We start from the raw sequence: 18,550 nt of genomic DNA, 5'->3' as shown, positions 1-18,550 counted from the left end.
AGCATTACCAGCCATCGACCGTTAACCATTGGAGGGGGGATACACAAACGAACAACATGTTAACTGTATCTTATATCCATCAAACTCAAGTAATACACTCTTTCTGAACTTTCGAGCTTATTCTAGACTCCTGTTATGCATGTATTTTCACATATGTCCATCCTAATGGGCTTAACCTACAGTACTTAAAGTGAACAGTACACTCACTGTAAAAACTACCACCACTTTGTCCATTAGATCAAACTGAGATTACATGTATCACTAGTGTAAAAGGTGAGCTGAGAGGCCTCTCAGCTCTCCTGGTACACAGATAGCAAGGGGTGGGTGGACTAGACCAGGCAGCTACCTAAATGTTTTCCATCACATCTGGAGAGTTGTCCCTGGTTAAATTCTGCGGCTTGGGGAGGCTGCCAGCAGCAGTACCCTGGGAGCAGCCCTTGACAGATATAAATAGCCCACAATTATGGGCTGTCCTGGACCAAGTTCCCATCAGTCTTGTAGTCTTCTGCAGGCTGGGAAACGATGGTGTGGCCTATCCTTCTTTTGAGAAGACAACCAGCCCTCTGAGCAGGGCTAATGGCAGACAGTACTGACAAAGCATCGCATTGTGTAGACACATGTAGGCTACATGTGATTGACAGTGGATAAGAAATCAGAGCTCTCAATAAAGAAATATAATCTATGAACACCATTGCAATAATTTGATTCATCCTCTTGTGTATATAGTTTGAGTTTGGTGGTATCTAAAATACATGTGGAACTAAATTCCTGCATAATAGTATCACATCAGTGACGCTAATAAATAGACTTATGGGGCCCTCGGGTTTTTCTGGGTTTCAGAGTTAAGCCTCTGGCGCCACCTAGTGGAATTCCAGTTAAGGAACCAGCTGAGATCGGCTACTGGTATACTGTATCTCCCTACAGGCGGGAAATATATCCTTATCAAAAAAGTCTGCTAAGGGGTTCGATAGAGAGACGTCCTAGTTCATAAGTAATCATGGCAACACGGTGGGGAATCTGCAGTGCAGGGAAAATCAGCCACGACTTTTCAGTTGCTCTGAGGACCCTACCTCACGAAGACCACCAGGTAAACGTTATTTGTGATTGGGAATGAGGGGGAATCCTAAAACACTTGCGCGATTAGGCTACTCGCTTATAAGCAAGGGTGAAGTGTATTTTTGAGAAGACATTTGGTATTATTGCAGAATAATTTAATGAATGTTTTACTCGTTAGTGACATCAGTGAGAAGAAAACATATTTTTTTTGTAAATAACTTCCATGTTCTGTGGTTGCGTAATTGTCCATTTATTGCATGTTGTGTAAATGTTTACCGTAATTCTCCTAATACTGGGACAATCAAATATTAATTTATGTTAAGTAAGGCACAATGTGTAATTTCAACACCCTGACCCTGCCAAATTGAGGAATGTGGTTGAGGAAAAGTTAACATAAATGTTTATGGGATTCAAGTAAGAAATTAAAGGTTATTTAAAACGCTATTATCACTCTAAATACTATTACCATCTATGACCACTTTGGAAATAAGCGTTTTAAGTGCTATCCCCTAGGAATACATCTTGTTGTATATATTTTTTACAAAATAAATTATATTCAATTTACCTCTAATTGAAACAATTCAAACTGTTATCTTTTTCAGATTGTGGCTGTTGCTGCTCGGAATCTCCATCATGCACAAGAGTTTGCCAAAAAGCACAACATCCCAAGAGTCTATGGGAGCTATGAGGAGCTAGCAAAAGACTCAGAGATAGGTGGGTTCTATCATGAAATCCCTTACCCTGGTACAGATCTGGTTAAAAAATGTTATCTTGACTCATGCTCTTGACAAGAGATACTGTATAGCCAAGGTGTTTGACCATTTCAGGCCTCAAATCATCTGTACCCTTGGGATAAAACCTGATAACCAATGTGGAATAGGCTTGTTGCCTTAAATTGACTGGAGCTGTAAACCCATGCTCGAACCCCTATCTTTCTTTGCAGATGTGGTGTATGTGGGAACCATCCACTCTCACCACCTGAGCACAGGTAAGCTCTTCTTGACCTCCCATAAGAACGTGCTCATAGAGAAACCCCTGGCCATGAATCTAAGAGAGGTACTGGAGCTCACCAACACAGCCAAGGAGAATGATGTCTTTCTGATGGAGGTACTGTACAGGGGGACACCTGACACTTTAAACATGGTCATACAAGTTTGCTCTAAAGCTCCATCTGATCATATACTTCCACATACAGTACATCAACACTGACATATTTATACTGCGGTATGGTTTGTCCGGAATAATATATGTTGGGCTGACATACAGTACCAGTCAACACTATGAAATGACACATATGGAATCATGTAGTAACCAAAAACGTGTTAAACAAATGAAAATATATTTGAGATTCTTCAAAGTAGCCACTCTTTGCCTTGATGACAGCTTTGCACAGTCTTGGCATTCTCTCAACCAGCTTCACGAGATAGTCACCTGGAATGGATTTCCATGAACAGGTGTGCCTTGTTAAAAGTGCATTTGTGGAATTTCTTTGGTATACAGAATATAGCCCTAGGTAAAAGACCAAGTCCATATTATGGCAAGAACAGCTTAAATAAGCAAAGAGAAACAACAGTCCATCATTACTTTAAGACATGAATGTCAGTCAATACGGATCATTTCAAGAATTTGATGAAACTATGATGAAACTGGATCTCATGAGGACCGCCACAGGAAAGGAATACCCAGAGTTACCTCTTCTGCAGAGGACAAGTTCATTAGAGTTACCAGCCTCAGACATCGGCAATTAACTGCACCTCAGATTGCAGCCCAAATAAATGCTTCACAGAGTTCAAGTAACAGACACATCTCAACATCAACTGTTCAGAGGAGACTGCGTGAATCAGGCCTTCGTGGTCGAATTGCTGCAAAGCAATCACTACTAAAGGACACCAATAAGAAGACAAGACTTTCTGGGACAAGAAACACAAGCAATGGACATTAGACCGGTGGAAATCTGTCCTTTGGTCTGATGAGTCCAAAATGTGCGATTTTTGGTTCCAACCACTGTGTCTTTGTGAGACACAGAGTACTTGAACAGATGATCTACACAAATGTGGTTTCCACCGTAAAGCATGGAGGAGGTGGAGTGATGGTGCTTTGCTGGTGACACTGTCCGTGATTTATTTAGAATTCAAGGCACACTTAACCAGCATGGCTACCACAGCTTTCTGCAGTGATACGCCATCCCATCTGGTTTGAGCTTAGTGGGACTATCATTTGTTTTTCAACAGGACAATGACCCAACACACCTCCAGGCTGTGTAAGTGCTATTTGACCAAGAAGGAGAGTGCTGGAGTGCACATCAGATGACCTGGCCTCTACAATCACCCAACCTCAACCCAACTGAGATGGTTTGGGATGAGTTGGACCTCAGAGTGAAGGAAAAGCAGCCAACAAGTGCTCAGCATATGTTGGAACTCCTGCAAGACTGTTGGAAAAGCATTGCTTATAAAGCTGGTTGAGAGAATGTTAAGAGTGTGCAAAGCTGTCATTAAGGCGAAAGGTGGCGACTTTGAAGAATCTCAAATCTAAAAAATATTTTGATTGTTTAACACTTTTTTGGTTACTACATGATTCCATATGTGTTATTTCATAGTTTTGATGTCTTCACTATTATTCTACAATGCAGTGAAGCATTCCTCCTATATCCCCCTTCATACAAACCAGATAGCCTCTATCGTAGAGAAGTATTGCAGTAGTAAGACATCCCTCTTATATCTACAGTGTCAAGAAAAAGTATGTGAACCCTTTGGAAGTACATGGATTACTGCATAAATTGATCATAACATTTGATCTGATCTTCATCTAAGTCACAACAATAGACAAATACAGTCTGCTTAAATTAATAAAACTCAATATTGTGTTTTTCTTGTCTATATTGAATACACCATTTAAGCAATCAAATCATTTAATACCATTTAAGCAGTCCAATCAATGAGGCAAGATTGGAGATATTGGTTAGAGATGCCCTGCCCTATACAAAACACTCACAAAAATGTTGTTTGCTATTCACAAGAACCATTGCCTGATGTGAACCATGCCTCAAACAAAAAAGATCTCAGAAGACCTAAGATTAAGATTTGTTGACTTGCATAAAGCTGGAAAGGGTTACAAAATTATCTCTAAAAGCCTTCATCAGTCCACGCTAAGACAAATGTCTATAAATGGAGAAAGTTCAGCACTGTTGCTACTCTCACTAGGAGTGGCCACCCTGCAAAGATGACTGCAAGAGCACAGCGCAGAATGCTCAATGAGGTTAAGAAGAATCCTAGAGTGTCACCTAAAGACTTACAGAAATCTCTGGAACATGCTTACATCTCTGTTGACCAGTCTACGATACGTAAAACACTAAACAAGAATGATGTTCATGGGAGGACACCACCGAAGAAGTAATTGGATTATTTTGTGTTCACATTTTGAATCGGAGGTGTTATTGTGCTCCGGACCATGTTACCCTGTGTTTTGGGTTGGTCAGTGTTTTCCGCCCTGTGTTTTGGGCATGACCATTTTGTGCCGGAATAAAGTGCATTTTTCTGTGAACCTTCTGCTCGCTGTACCTGATTCCTACCTTCCACTCCTAGTCATCCGTGACACTCAACAGGAGTTTGGTGATGCAACAGGACAATGACCCAAAACGCAGAAGTAAATCCACAACAGAATGGCTTCAACAGAAAACAAATATGCCTTCTGGAGTGACCCAGTCAGAGTCCTGACTTCAACCCGATTGAGATGCTGTGGCATGACGTCGAGAGCGGTTCATGCCAGACATCCCAAGAATATTGCTGAACTGAAACAGTTTTGTAAAGAGGAATGGTCCAAAATTCCTCCTGACCGTTGTGCACGTCTGATCCGCAACTACAGAAAATGTTTGGTTAAGGTTATTCCTGCCAAAGGACGGTCAACCAGTTATTAAATTCAAGGGTTAACATACTTTTTCCACCCTGCACTAGAGGTCGACTGATTAATTGGCATGGCATGGCCGATTAATTAGGGCCGATTTCAAGTTTTCATAACAATCGGTAATCTTCCTTTTTGGACGCCGATTATGGACGATTACATTGCAATCCACGAGGAGACTGCGTGGCAGGCTGACCACCTGTTACGCGAATGCAGCATCAAAAGGACCTTGTGGCTTCAAGGAGCCAAGGTAAGTTGCTAGCTAGCATTAAACTTATCTTATAAAAAACAATCAATCTTCACATATACATGGTTGATGATATTACTAGGTTAACTAGCTTGTCCTGCGTTGCATAAAAATGAATGTGGTGCCTGTTAATTTATAATTGAATTACAGGCTTCTTAAACTTCAACAAACGGGTGATGATTTAACAAAAGCGCATTCGCGAAAAAAGCACATTGGTTGCACAAATGTACCTAACCATAAACAACAATACCTTTCTTAAAATCAATACACAGAAGTATATTTTTTTTAAACCTGCAAATTCATTAGCAGGCAATATTAACTAGGGAAACTGTGTCACTTCTCTTGCGTTCAGTGCAAGCAGAGTCAGGGTATATGCAGCAGTTTGGGCCACCTGGTTCGTTGCAAACTGTGTGAAGACCATTTCTTCCTCACAAAGACCGTAATTAATTTGCCAGAATTTTACATAATAATGACATAACATTGAAGGTTGTGCAATGTAACAGCAATATTTAGACTTAGGGTTGCCACCCGTTCGATAAAATACATAACGGTTCCGTATTTCACTGAAATAATAAATATTTTGTTTGTTGTTCCAGATTTGACCATATTAATGACCAAAGACTCGTATTTCTATGTGCTTATTATATTATTATATTATTATTATTATATATATTAAGTTAAAATAAAAGTGTTCATTGTTCAATCAGTATTGTTGTAATTGTCAGTATTACACATATATTCAGTGCCTTGCGAAAGTATTCGGCCCCCTTGAACTTTGCGACCTTTTGCCACATTTCAGGCTTCAAACATAAAGATATAAAACTGTATTTTTTGTGAAGAATCAACAACAAGTGGGACACAATCATGAAGTGGAACGACATTTATTGGATATTTCAAACTTTTTTAACAAATCAAAAACTGAAAAATAGGGCGTGCAAAATTATTCAGCCCCTTTACTTTCAGTGCAGCAAACTCTCTCCAGAAGTTCAGTGAGGATCTTTGAATGATCCAATGTTGACCTAAATGACTAATGATGATAAATACAATCCACCTGTGTGTAATCAAGTCTCCGTATAAATGCACCTGCACTGTGATAGTCTCAGAGGTCCGTTAAAAGCGCAGAGAGCATCATGAAGAACAAGGAACACACCAGGCAGGTCCGAGATACTGTTGTGAAGAAGTTTAAAGCCGGATTTGGATACAAAAAGATTTCCCAAGCTTTAAACATCCCAAGGAGCACTGTGCAAGCGATAATATTGAAATGGAAGGAGTATCAGACCACTGCAAATCTACCAAGACCTGGCCGTCCCTCTAAACTTTCAGCTCATACAAGGAGAAGACTGATCAGAGATGCAGCCAAGAGGCCCATGATCACTCTGGATGAACTGCAGAGATCTACAGCTGAGGTGGGAGACTCTGTCCATAGGACAACAATCAGTCGTATATTGCACAAATCTGGCCTTTATGGAAGAGTGGCAAGAACAAAGCCATTTCTTAAAGATATTTTAAAGATAAAGTGTCGTTTAAAGTTTTCCACAAGCCACCTGGGAGACACACCAAACATGTGGAAGAAGGTGCTCTGGTCAGATGAAACCAAAATTGAACTTTTTGGCAACAATGCAAAACATTATGTTTGGCGTAAAAGCAACACAGCTCATCACCCTGAACACCATCCCCACTGTCAAACATGGTGGTGGCAGCATCATGGTTTGGGCCTGCTTTTCTTCAGCAGGGACAGGGAAGATGGTTAAAATTGATGGGAAGATGGATGGAGCCAAATACAGGACCATTCTGGAAGAAAACCTGATGGAGTCTGCAAAAGACCTGAGACTGGGACGGAGATTTGTCTTCCAACAAGACAATGATCTAAAACATAAAGCAAAATCTACAATGGAATGGTTCAAAAATAAACATATCCAGGTGTTAGAATGGCCAAGTCAAAGTCCAGACCTGAATCTAATCGAGAATCTGTGGAAAGAACTGAAAACTGCTGTTCACAAATGCTCTCCATCCAACCTCACTGAGCTCGAGCTGTTTTGCAAGGAGGAATGGGAAAAAATTTCAGTTTCTCGATGTGCAAAACTGATAGACATACCCCAAGCGACTTACAGCTGTAATCGCAGCAAAAGGTGGCGCTACAAAGTATTAACTTAAGGGGGCTGAATAATTTTGCACGCCCAATTTTTCAGTTTTGGATTTGTTAAAAAAGTTTGAAATATCCAATAAATGTCGTTCCACTTCATGATTGTGTCCCACTTGTTGTTGATTCTTCACAAAAAAATACAGTTTTATATCTTTATGTTTGAAGCCTGAAATGTGGCAAAAGGTCGCAAAGTTCAAGGGGGCCGAATACTTTCGCAAGGCACTGTATATAAAAATATTTTTTTTTGGTCCTCCAATAATCGGTATCGGCGTTGAAAAATCTTAATCGGTTGACCTCTACCCTGCACTGTGAATGTTTACGCGGTGTGTTCACTAAAGACATGAAAGCGTATACTTGTTTGTGTGTTATTAGTTTAAGCAGACTGTGTTTGTCTATTGTTGTGACTTAGATTTTATTCTGAAATCAAGGTAATTCCAAAGGGTTCACATACTTTTTCTTTCCACTGTATCTCCGTTATATCTCCCAGGCCATCTGGACTCGTTTCTTCCCTGTGTCTGTAGAGGTGGGCAGGCTGCTGGGCCAGGGTGAGGTGGGAGAGGTCCAGATGGTAAGGGCCGACCTGGGAGCCCCCCTCACACACATCCCTCGCCTGACCCATAGAGAGCTGGGTGGAGGGGCACTACTGGACCTGGGGATCTACTGCCTGCAGTTTGTCTTCATGGTGTTCAATGGGGAGAGACCGGAGTCCATCCAAGCCATGGGATACTGTATTGACACAGGTAATTGTTGGTATTCTAACTTGAGATCCACTTGCTTAACTTACACACCAGAGTTTCCCTTTTCAAGTCTCCAACTGAAATAAATAAATCGTTTTGCTATTTCTAATGCTTTGTATTTGCACCTCCAGGAGTGGATGGAACAGTAGTTTTGGTCTTAAAGTTCTCTGGGAACAGAATGGCTGTGTGCACGTGCTCCATCACGATGATGCTGACAAATGATGCTGTTATCACTGGGACCAAGGGGACCATCAAGGTAGGAATTAGCAGACACAGACACACAGAGGAAATACATTATTCTAACAAGTCACAGCCAGAGGAGGGTGGGAGAAGAAGTGCACACTATAGTTATTGATCTAATGATGAAGATTTTGAATAAATTTAACAAGTTTATGATTCATTGAAGAGCTGATTTTTAATGAACATTTCCATAGCCTCCTGAACAACTTCGATAACCTACGTATACTGAACAAAAATATTAACGTGGACAGCTGATGAAACTGTGGGTTTGCAGCACAATTGAAGAATTTCTGCACCAACCGTCAGAAACCGTCTCAGGGAAGCTCATCTGCGTGCTCGTCATCCTCAGCAGGGTCTTGACCTGACTGCAGTTCGGCGTCAAAACCGACTTCACTGGGCAACTGATCACCTTCAATGGCCACTGGCACGCTGGACAAGTGTGCTCTTCACGGATGAATCCCGGTGTTATCTGTACTGGGCAGATGGCAGACAGTGTGTACAGCGTTGTGTGGGCGAGAGGCTTTCTGATGTCAACATTGTGAACAGAGTGCCTCATGGTGGCAGTGGGGTTATGGTATGGTCAGGCATGAGCTACAGACAACGAACACAATTGCATTTTATCGATGGCAATTTTAATGCACAGAGATTCCGTGACGAGATCCTGAGGCCCATTGTCGTCCCATTCATCCACCACCATCACCTCATGTTTCAAGCATGATAATGCATGGCCCCATGTCGCAAGGATCTGTACACAATTCCTGGAAGCTGAAAATGTCCCAGTTCTTCCATGACCTGCATCCTTTTGTCACCCATTGAGCATGTTTGGGATGCTCTGGCTCAACGTTTACGACAGCGTGTTCCAGTTCCTGCCAATATCCAGCAACATTGCACTGCCATTGAAGAGGAGGGTGACAACATTTCACAGGCCACAATCAACAGCCTGATCAACTCTACGTGAAGGAAATGGTGGTCACACTGGATACTGATTGGGTTTTTGATCCACTCCCCTTCTTTTTTTTAGGTATCTGTGACAATCAAATGCATACGTATATGTATTCTGAATCATGTGAAATCCATAGACTAGGGCCTAATTAATTCATTTCAATTGACTGATTTCCTTATATGAACTGTAACTCAGAAAAAATCTTTGAAATTTTTGCATGCTGCGTTTATATTATTTTGCTCAGTGTGGTTCATTTGATACGTTTGAGAGTTTATTATTCAGAGTACCACAGTGTTTATCAAAACTTGTTTTTGATTAAGCACACCACCATTTATTAGTATCATCAAACAAGCCTCTCTCTTCAATTCCCTATTGAGATCAACAAAGTGTGACATTAATGGCATATCAATGGCTTCAGAGAAAATATCATATTAGGTGTTGTTTCTATCTGAGGTCCCCAACCACATGTGGTGTCCTACGAGCCTGGAGGTGAATGGAGAGGTGACGCAATATCCTCTCCCTGAGCCCAGCCTTCCCCTCAACTTCATTCACAGTACTGGGCTGCGCTACGAAGCAGAGGAGGTCAGGCAGTGTCTGCTTAAAGGTAGGCTTTACACAAAGCAACTTGAACCATTTAATATTACAACACACCTTACTGAAATCAAAATAGAGTTTGCACCAAAAACAGCCCAAGCCGATAGGGGAAATGGTATGGGAATCTGCAGGTTTGAGACCGACTACATTGCAGTCAGAATTACTCAATTTACAAATCACCTTGCATCCCACCAAATAACTGGTCATTATGTGATCAAGATTAGCGATTATGCACTTTGCCTTGCTCAAACATGCTGATTGTTTCCATCAGAGCTGAAGGAGAGCTCTGGAATGCCTTGGTCACACTCACACCTTCTCGCCGAGGTCATGGATGAAGCCAGAAGACAAGTGGGAGTGACATATAATCAAGACAGCATCCAATGAGAAATAATGCAACCCAAGTCCCCCTTTCTCAGTCATGGATGCACTCTCTACCGATGCTAGTCAGCAGGTGACTTCGGTCCAATGAATGCTATAGGTTATGCTGTTATGATGGTTAAACTAAGGGGGTGTGCTTGGGGCGGCTCCCTCTGATCTGCCTAGTAATAATGGTCTGTGTCCCAAATTGCACCATATTCCCTTTATGGTGCACCCCAGTGCATGAGTCCTGGTCAAAGTAGTGAACAGGGTGCCATTTGGGATGCAGACATGGTCTCAGGAGGTTTTAATAACTTATGAGGCTAATCGGCCTATGATGTTTATTTCATGAGGACCAACCCATTCATGGTGATTTTTTTTTTATGGATATGTGCCAGTTATGTTCAGCTTGCCAGCATCCATCCTATTGAGTTTGCTGTTTTGCTTGTTTGACCTCAAGCGATTGGCCAGTCACTTAGTAGGTAATAGGTTACAACAGAACAGACTACGTGTTACCTTGCTAGTTAGAGAGAACACTGATCTCCAGATTGGAGTTGAGTGCAATACTCCTCATTCTGCTAATGTAACATAGTCTACCACCACTGCAGGGGAGATGATCAGCAGGCCTATTGCTTATTTCCTTATTTTTCTATAATTTTGGAAAGTGACTAATTATGGCCACAACAAGGTCAAGGTCATCCAAGGTCACACAGAGGTTCATAGCAGTCTGGGAGGTTGTGTCGCAGACCGAGTCTCTGTGACATAGAAATTCAGACATAAAACCAGACGTTTATTGAAGTTGTGTATTGATTGCATTGATGAGGACGCTCATTAAATAATTGTAAAGATATCCTCATTAGTTCACCTGTAAAAGAGAGATATGCATGTTTAGTGCTTCTACACCTGCATTGCTTGCTGTTTGGGGTTTTAGGCTGGGTTTCTGTACAGCACAGATATATCAGCTGATGTAAGAAGGGCGATATAAATACATTTGTTTTTTTGTTTTGTTTTTTGTTTAGTCGGAACGTTGGTAATTGGTTTTAGAGCGTGAATGTTAATATAAGGATGTTGTTTTAAAGCGACTACTAATGTAATGAAATGAGATCACCATTTATATGGATAAATAAATGTTTTACAATTAACGTTATTGAAAGAGCTGTTAGTTCCTGGTGCGTCTCCCACAAAGGTGTCAAATGTGCGCTCAGGAGCGGAAGGTTTATCCTGTGACGTGAGTATGGCAAAGTTAGCTAATTCCCGGGGAAGACATGGTTGTATCACTGTGTTATTTATGCTTGAAGAATGGTTTAAACCACTTATTAATGTGTGGATACACAGGCATATTTAAAGCCTAAGTTATGTTTTGAATTAGTTCGATTTGTGATTTAATTCAGTTCCCTTTGAATCAGCTGTTTTCTCTAAGGAGAAAATCATGCACACATTTAAAAACTATATGTTACTTATCCTTTTATCTAGAAAATGTCTTGCACAACTAGCTAATTTTGGTTTGATTACTTTGCACATTTATTTTGGGATTCCACCCCTGTAAATGTGATTTGCCTGATGAGGCACGAGGGGTGAAATTTCATTGAAGTGCATTTGTCTCCACGTTTCCTCACCTCTGCTTCTCGATTACCTTTGACCTTTTTCAAAAGCAGGACAGGACTGAGGAGCATCGAGCAAAACCAATTGAGATTCTCCCAATAATTGTGCACTTGCTCCCCTATAAGCAAAATCCATGAGGGGGCGTGTACAAGGACTAGTAACCGGAAGGTTGCAAGTTCAAACCCCCGAGCTGACAAGGTACAAATCTGTCGTTCTGCCCCTGAACAGGCAGTTAACCTGTCTTTGAAAATAAGAATTTGTTCTTAACTGACTTGCCTAGTTAAATAAAGGTAAAAAAATAAATCAAATATAAATACATTGAACTTATTAGTGCCAAGAATTAGGAATGAGAACAATTTATTAGTAATACTCTTGACTTTGCAGAATCTCTGCACTCGACCGATTTTAGTGGAGCATGGCAACTGTCCGAAAAGGGTAGAAAGAGGCTACCGTGTGTAAGATTTAGATCAACTTACTATAAATACAGAATAATCATTCATAATATTTTATTTGGGATTATTTTATCCTTTGTTATGTAATATTTAAACATTAGATCATTTTATGGTATTAATTCATGTTTTTCTCTAACCCTGTTCCCTCCTGGTGAAGTGTGAAAGGGATCCACATCATATCAACCATAGCAACCTACTGGGACATGGGGTGTTTCATCCTGCAAAAGGGTTGCTACAAGCATGTTGGGAACATGAGCAAGGATGGAACATGAGCTTTGGATGGTTGGGTATACCCAGTTGAGGGAGTTGGGACTGTATGGAAGGGAGGTAAGCCCCAGTGTAGCTATTGTTGTAAACACAACATGGCTACTCCTGCCTCTAGTAGTAGAACTGTTGGAGAGACTACTCAAAGATAGCGAGGGGTTTGATTCAAATAAAATGTTATTGGTCACAGTGAAATGCTTACTTCCGAGCCCATTCCCAACAATGCAGAGTTAAAAAGTAAGGCAAATATTTGCTGAATAAAACAGGAAATAGTAACACAATAAAAACAGTAAGACTATATACAAGGAGTACCAGTACCGAGTCAATGTGCAGGCGTACGAGGTAGTTGAGGTAATTGAGGTAATGCAGTATGTACATGTGGGTAGGGGTAAAAGTGACTAAACCATCAGGATATACAGTATAATAAACAGAGTAGCAGCATTGTGTGTGTGTTGGAGTGTTAGTGTAGTATGTGTGAGTGAGTGAGTGTTTGGGTAGAGTCTAAGCAGTGCAAGGGAGTCAGAGCCAAACTAAATAATAAAGGGGATCAATGTAAATTGTCCGGGTAGCCATTTGATTAACTGTTCAGCAGTCTTATGGCTTTGGGGTAGAAGCTGTTCAGGTTCCTTTTGGTCCCAGACTTGGCGCTCCGGTACCACTTGCCATGCGGTAGCAGAGAGAACAGTCTATGACTTGGGTAGCTGACACCGCCTGGTATAGAGGTCCTAGCTAATTTTGATCACTTTGCACATTTATTTTGGGATTCCACCCCTGTAAATGTAATTTGCCTGATGAGGCATGAGTGGAGTAATTTCTTAGAAGTGCATCTGGGAGTTCGGCCTCAGTGATGTACTGGACTGTACGCAGTAGCACCTTGCTGATTTGTTTAAAGGTCCAATGCAGCCGTTTTTATCTTAAATTCAAATAATTTCTGGGTAACAATTAAGTGCCTTACCGTGAATGTTTTCAATTAAAATGGTCAAAAATAAACTAAAATAGCTTCTTAGCTAAATGCAATTTCTCTAGCAAGAATTTAGCTGCGACTGTTTGGGAGTGGAATGAGAGAAGGGCCTCATTTGAAAAGCCTAATGGGAGGGATGTGTAACCTGAACTAGCTGTTATTGGCAACCTCGTAGTGTGGAAATATATATGAATCACGGGAAACTGCACTGGACCTTTTAATAGACGTCTGGATACTGATGCAGATGGTTCAAAATACTGCACCTTAGAAATGTTGTACTGGGTCAGCATTTGTAGTGCAGGAATGTGGGGTTGCAGTCAGGAAATGTATTATAGACAACCTGGCATGACAGAGCTGATGGCTGTACTGTTGGCCTTGCAGTTGGTGGAGGAAGTCAAGCCAGACAGAGTAGTTATTTGGTCTGACCAGTGACGTGTATTCATGGATGCCAAGGTAAGCCAGGCTTCTCCCCCAAAAAAAGAAAATAATGTATCTTTCATCTCTGTTTCATAATTTTCCTTCAATTCACAAAAGGCTGAATATATTTCACCGGAGAACGCATCCTAGTGAGCGAAAGTATAAAATAATAGCCAAACTGAGTGAGCTCAACTGTGAATGGTCCTGGTGCACCAAAAAAAAGTGTAAAGGGAAGCCCGTTTGGATTTGGCGTCATTCCTATCGCATTGAGAGCATATGTAATTTACAAAAACAACTTGAACTGTTGCATCTCATTCTGTTGTTGTCCTCCGGTGGCTAGCCAGCTAGCTAAAATGGGCCCTTTCGTAAATTAGCCATGGATGGAGACAGGGATTTGGACTTGGAATTGTACTTAATTCTCCATACTGGCCAATGATTATAACGGCGATTCTGATCCAACCATCAATTCATACATTGTGCCCCTGGCCTGAGGATGTAAGTTCAATATGCAGCTAGATCTAACGTTACCCATGAAAGGAAGTTAGGCTAGCGAGCAAGCATTTTAGCCAAGTAGCCTAGGACAAGAACAAAAATACAAGCGTGTACTGTATGAGAGTGTGATAGACCGTTTCGTTAACATGAAAGACTGGAGGATGGCATTGGCCTTTCTCTACAAGTAGGGTGACTCAACATGGTTTTTCTACTTACACGAATGCGCACACAGAAATAAGAACCATGGACTGCCATCATATTTAGCTTATGTTGACTGGACTAAATTGTTTTGGATCTTTTAGTTGTCACTGTATTAGACTAAACGTAGGTGATTTTATGATGTTGAAGTTGAAATAGTGCTGGAATAGTGGAGGTAGGTCCTGTTTTCTTTGTGACTTGCGGTAACTCTCCGTGGTTCTAAAGTAATAGTTGTTTAGTAGTCCCGAAAATGTCTGAACACATTAACTTGCTTGACCTTGCAGTAGGTCATGTAACTGTTAGTTATATGCTTTGTGGACTTCTCTGGACAGAGGTTGCTCTCAGGTTTTGTGATGAAACAAAGGTGTGGTTTAATTTATTCTGACACTGTGTCTTGTTATTGTCTCGGCCTTTAGGCCTACAATGGGGCAAAAAAGTATTTAGTCAGCCACCAATTGTGCAAGTTCTCCCACTTAAAAAGCTGAGAGAGGCCTGTAATAATTCATCATAGGTACACTTCAACTATGACAGACAAAATTAGAAAAAAAATCCAGAAAATCACATTGTAGGATATTTAATGAATGTATTTGCAAATTATGGTGGAAAATAAGTATTTGGTCACCTACAAACAAGCAAGATTTCTGGCTCTCACAGACCTGTAACTTCTTCTTTAAGAGGCTCCTCTGTCCTCTACTCGTTACCTGTATTAATGGCACCTGTTTGAACTTGTTATCAGTATAAAAGACACCTGTCCACAACCTCAAACAGTCACACTCCAAACTCCACTATGGCCAAGACCAAAGAGCTGTCAAAGGACACCAGAAACAAAATTGTAGACCTGCACCAGGCTGGGAAGACTGAATCTGCAATAGGTAAGCAGCTTGGTTTGAAGAAATCAACTGTGGGAGCAATTATTAGGAAATGGAAGACACACAAGACCACTGATAATCTCCCTCGATCTGGGGCTCCATGCAAGATCTCACCCCGTGGGGTCAAAATTATCACAAGAACAGTGAGCACAAATGCCAGAACCACACGGGGGGACCTAGTGAATGACCTGCAGAGAGCTGGGACCAAAGTAACAAAGCCTACCATCAGTAACACACTACGCCGCCAGGGACTCAAATACTGCAATGCCAGATGTGTCCCCCTGCTTAAGCCAGTACATGTCCAGGCCCGTCTGAAGTTTGCTAGAGAGCATTTGGATGATCCAGAAGAAGATTGGGAGAATGTCATATGGTCAGATGAAACCAAAATAGAACCTTTTGGTAAAATTCAACTCGTCGTGTTTGGAGGACAAAGAATGCTGAGTTGCATCCAAAGAACACCATACCTACTGTGAAGCATGGGGGTGGAAACATCATGCTTTGGGGCAAAGGGACCAGGACGACTGTAAAGGAAAGAATGAATGGGGCCATGTATTGTGAGATTTTGAGTGAAAACCTCCTTCCATCAGCAAGGGCATTGAAGATGAAACGTGGCTAGGTCTTTCAGCATGACAATGATCCCAAACAACCCACCCTGGCAACGAAGGAGTGGCTTCATAAGAAGCATTTCAAGGTCCTGGAGTGGCCTAGCCAGTCTCCAGATCTCAACCCCATAGAAAATCTTTGGAGGGAGTTGAAAGTCCGTGTTGCCCAGCAACAGCCCCAAAACATCGCTGCTCTAGAGGAGATCTGCATGGAGGAATGGGCCAAAATACCAGCAACAGTGTGTGAAGACTTACAGAAAACGTTTGACCTCTGTCATTGCCAACAAAGGGTATATAACAAAGTATTGAGATAAACTTTTGTTATTGACCAAATACTTATTTTCCACCATAATTTGCAAATAAATTCAAAAATCCTACACTGTGATTTTCTGGAATTTTTTTTCTCATTTTGTCTGTCATAGTTGAAGTGTACTTATGATGAATATTACAGGCCTCTCTCATCTTTTTAAGTGTTAGAACTTGCACAATTGGTGGCTGACTAAATACTTTTTTGCCCCACTGTATATATCATGGTCGCAAGGTATATGAACTAACAGGTTATAGAGCAAACAACACAGGTTATAATATGGCTTTTTTTTCTGGCTTCCCATGGATTTTACCCACACATCACTACTGGCTCTGACTCATGTGCGGTATTGATGAGTCTGCAGTCCTTTAGCTCACGTAGCAGACAAGACCTGCTGTATGAGGTACTACAAACCCATGGCCGGGTGAGACAGATGTACATACAGAGATTTACTTGGGTCCCAGCCCATGTGGGGTTGGAGGGAAATGAGGCAGCTGATGTACTGGCTAAATAGGCCGTTAGCGGTGGGGAGGTGAACGTTGAAGTTTCAATGAGCAAGGCAGAGGCAAAAGGCCTGATATGAACATTGGTGGTGCAGAATGGCAGGGGCAGTGGAATAGAGACAATAAGGGCAGGTATCTCTTCCAAATACAGAGAAGGGGAGGGTAGGATTGTAGGATGAGACTGAAAAGAAGAGGCCATCTTCACTAGGCTTATTTAGGGTAGGACACAGCCAGCTGAACAAGTCATTACATTTAATAGGAAGGTATCCATCAGGAAGATGTGATTACTAACAGGAAATTGAAACAGTTGGACATGTGTTGGTACAGTGTGTGCAGTATGAGAGGGAGAGTGAGAGATGGAGAAGCTGTATGAGAGAAAGGGGGATACATGATTTGAGTAGAAAATCAATAGATAGTTTCCAATTTTTTGTTTGATTTTTTAAGAGAAACCAGGCTGGCAGTGCTTTGCAATCGAGAGTGGTGCATTTGCCATACCAAGCATTGGTGCATCCAGTCAAGATGCTCTCAATGGTTCAGCTGTATAACTTTTTGAGGATCCGAGGAACCATGACAAATCTTTTCAGCCTCCTGAGGGGGAAGAGGCAGGTGTATGTGGACCATGTTAAGTCCTTCATGATGTGAATGCCATGTAACTTGAAGCTTTTGACCCACTCCACTACAGCCCTGTCTATGAGGATGGGGGTGGTGCTCTCCCCTCTTTCTCCTGTAGTCCACGATCAGCTCCTTGGTCTTACTGATGTTGAGGGAGAGGTTGTTGTCATAGCACCACACTGTCAACTCTCTGGCCTCCCTGTAGGCTGTTGGTGTTGGAGTGAACAGGGAGTACAGGAGGAGACTAAGCACACACCCTTGAGGGGCCCCACGTGTTGAGGGTCAGCATGGCAAAGGTGTTGTTGCCTACTCTCAACACCTGGGTCCATACTGTCATGAAGTCCAGGATCCAGTTACAGAGGGAGGTGTTCAGGCCCAGGGTCCCTAGCTTGATGATGAGCTTGAAGGGGACTCTGGTGTTGAACGCTGAGCTGTAGTCTATGAACAGCATTCACACATAGTTATTTTCCCTCTTGTCCAGGTGGGAGAGGGCAGTGTGAAGTGCAACTGAGATTGTGTCATCTCTGGATCTGTTGGGGCGGTATGGGAATTTGAGTGGGCCAAGTGTGTCTGGGATGATGGTGTTGATGTGTAGTATGACCAGCCTTTCAAATCACTTCATAATTACAGAGTGCTATAGGGTGACAGTCATTTAGCCAGGTTACCTTGGAGTTCTTGGGAACAGGGACAATGGTGGTGAGTTTTAAACATGTTAGAATTACAGACTGGAACAAGGAGAGATTGAAAATGTCTGTGAAGACACTTGCCAGCTGGTCTGCGCATGCTTTGATAACGTGTCTTGGTCTGGCCAAGCGGCCTTGCGAGTGATAACCTGTTTAAAAGTTTTACTCACATTGGCACAGACACAGTCATCCGGGAACAACATGGGCTTTCATGCAAGACAAAGTGTTCCTCGAAGTGAGCATAAAAGGCATTTAGCTCGTTTGGGTGCTCTTCATCACTGGGCATCTTATGGCTGGGTTTCCCTTTGCAATCCGTTATCGTCTGCAAGCCCTACCACATACAACATGTGTCAGAGCCGGTTTAAGATGTTGCC

At 41.8% G+C, this 18,550-nt stretch overlaps 1 protein-coding gene across 1 annotated transcript; it reads left to right on the top strand.

Moving 5' to 3' along the window:
* The first annotated feature begins 895 nt into the window (after nucleotides 1-895).
* LOC109902841 (trans-1,2-dihydrobenzene-1,2-diol dehydrogenase) lies at nucleotides 896-11,356 on the top strand. The gene is made up of 7 exons (XM_020499515.2): nucleotides 896-1,087; nucleotides 1,659-1,770; nucleotides 2,000-2,163; nucleotides 7,831-8,083; nucleotides 8,212-8,336; nucleotides 9,717-9,867; nucleotides 10,129-11,356. The coding sequence occupies exons 1-7, from the start codon at nucleotides 998-1,000 to the stop codon at nucleotides 10,239-10,241; spliced, it is 1,008 nt and encodes a 335-aa protein (XP_020355104.1). The 5' UTR covers nucleotides 896-997; the 3' UTR covers nucleotides 10,242-11,356.
* The last annotated feature ends 7,194 nt before the right edge of the window (nucleotides 11,357-18,550 follow it).

Source organism: Oncorhynchus kisutch, linkage group LG2, assembly GCF_002021735.2.
Source record: "Oncorhynchus kisutch isolate 150728-3 linkage group LG2, Okis_V2, whole genome shotgun sequence".
In the NCBI taxonomy this organism is placed as follows: domain Eukaryota; kingdom Metazoa; phylum Chordata; class Actinopteri; order Salmoniformes; family Salmonidae; genus Oncorhynchus; species Oncorhynchus kisutch.
The sequence above is the reverse complement of the archived record's forward strand: the minus strand, read 5'-3'. Positions and strand labels throughout refer to the sequence as shown.

Bases quoted from the DNA above. Each gene is read 5' to 3' on its own strand.
- LOC109902841 (XM_020499515.2), top strand. From the start codon at position 998: ATGGCAACACGGTGGGGAATCTGCAGTGCAGGGAAAATCAGCCACGAC. The intron at 1,088-1,658 runs GTAAACGTTATT...TATCTTTTTCAG, and splicing joins TACCTCACGAAGACCACCAG to ATTGTGGCTGTTGCTGCTCG. The intron at 8,337-9,716 runs GTAGGAATTAGC...TTTCTATCTGAG, and splicing joins GGACCAAGGGGACCATCAAG to GTCCCCAACCACATGTGGTG.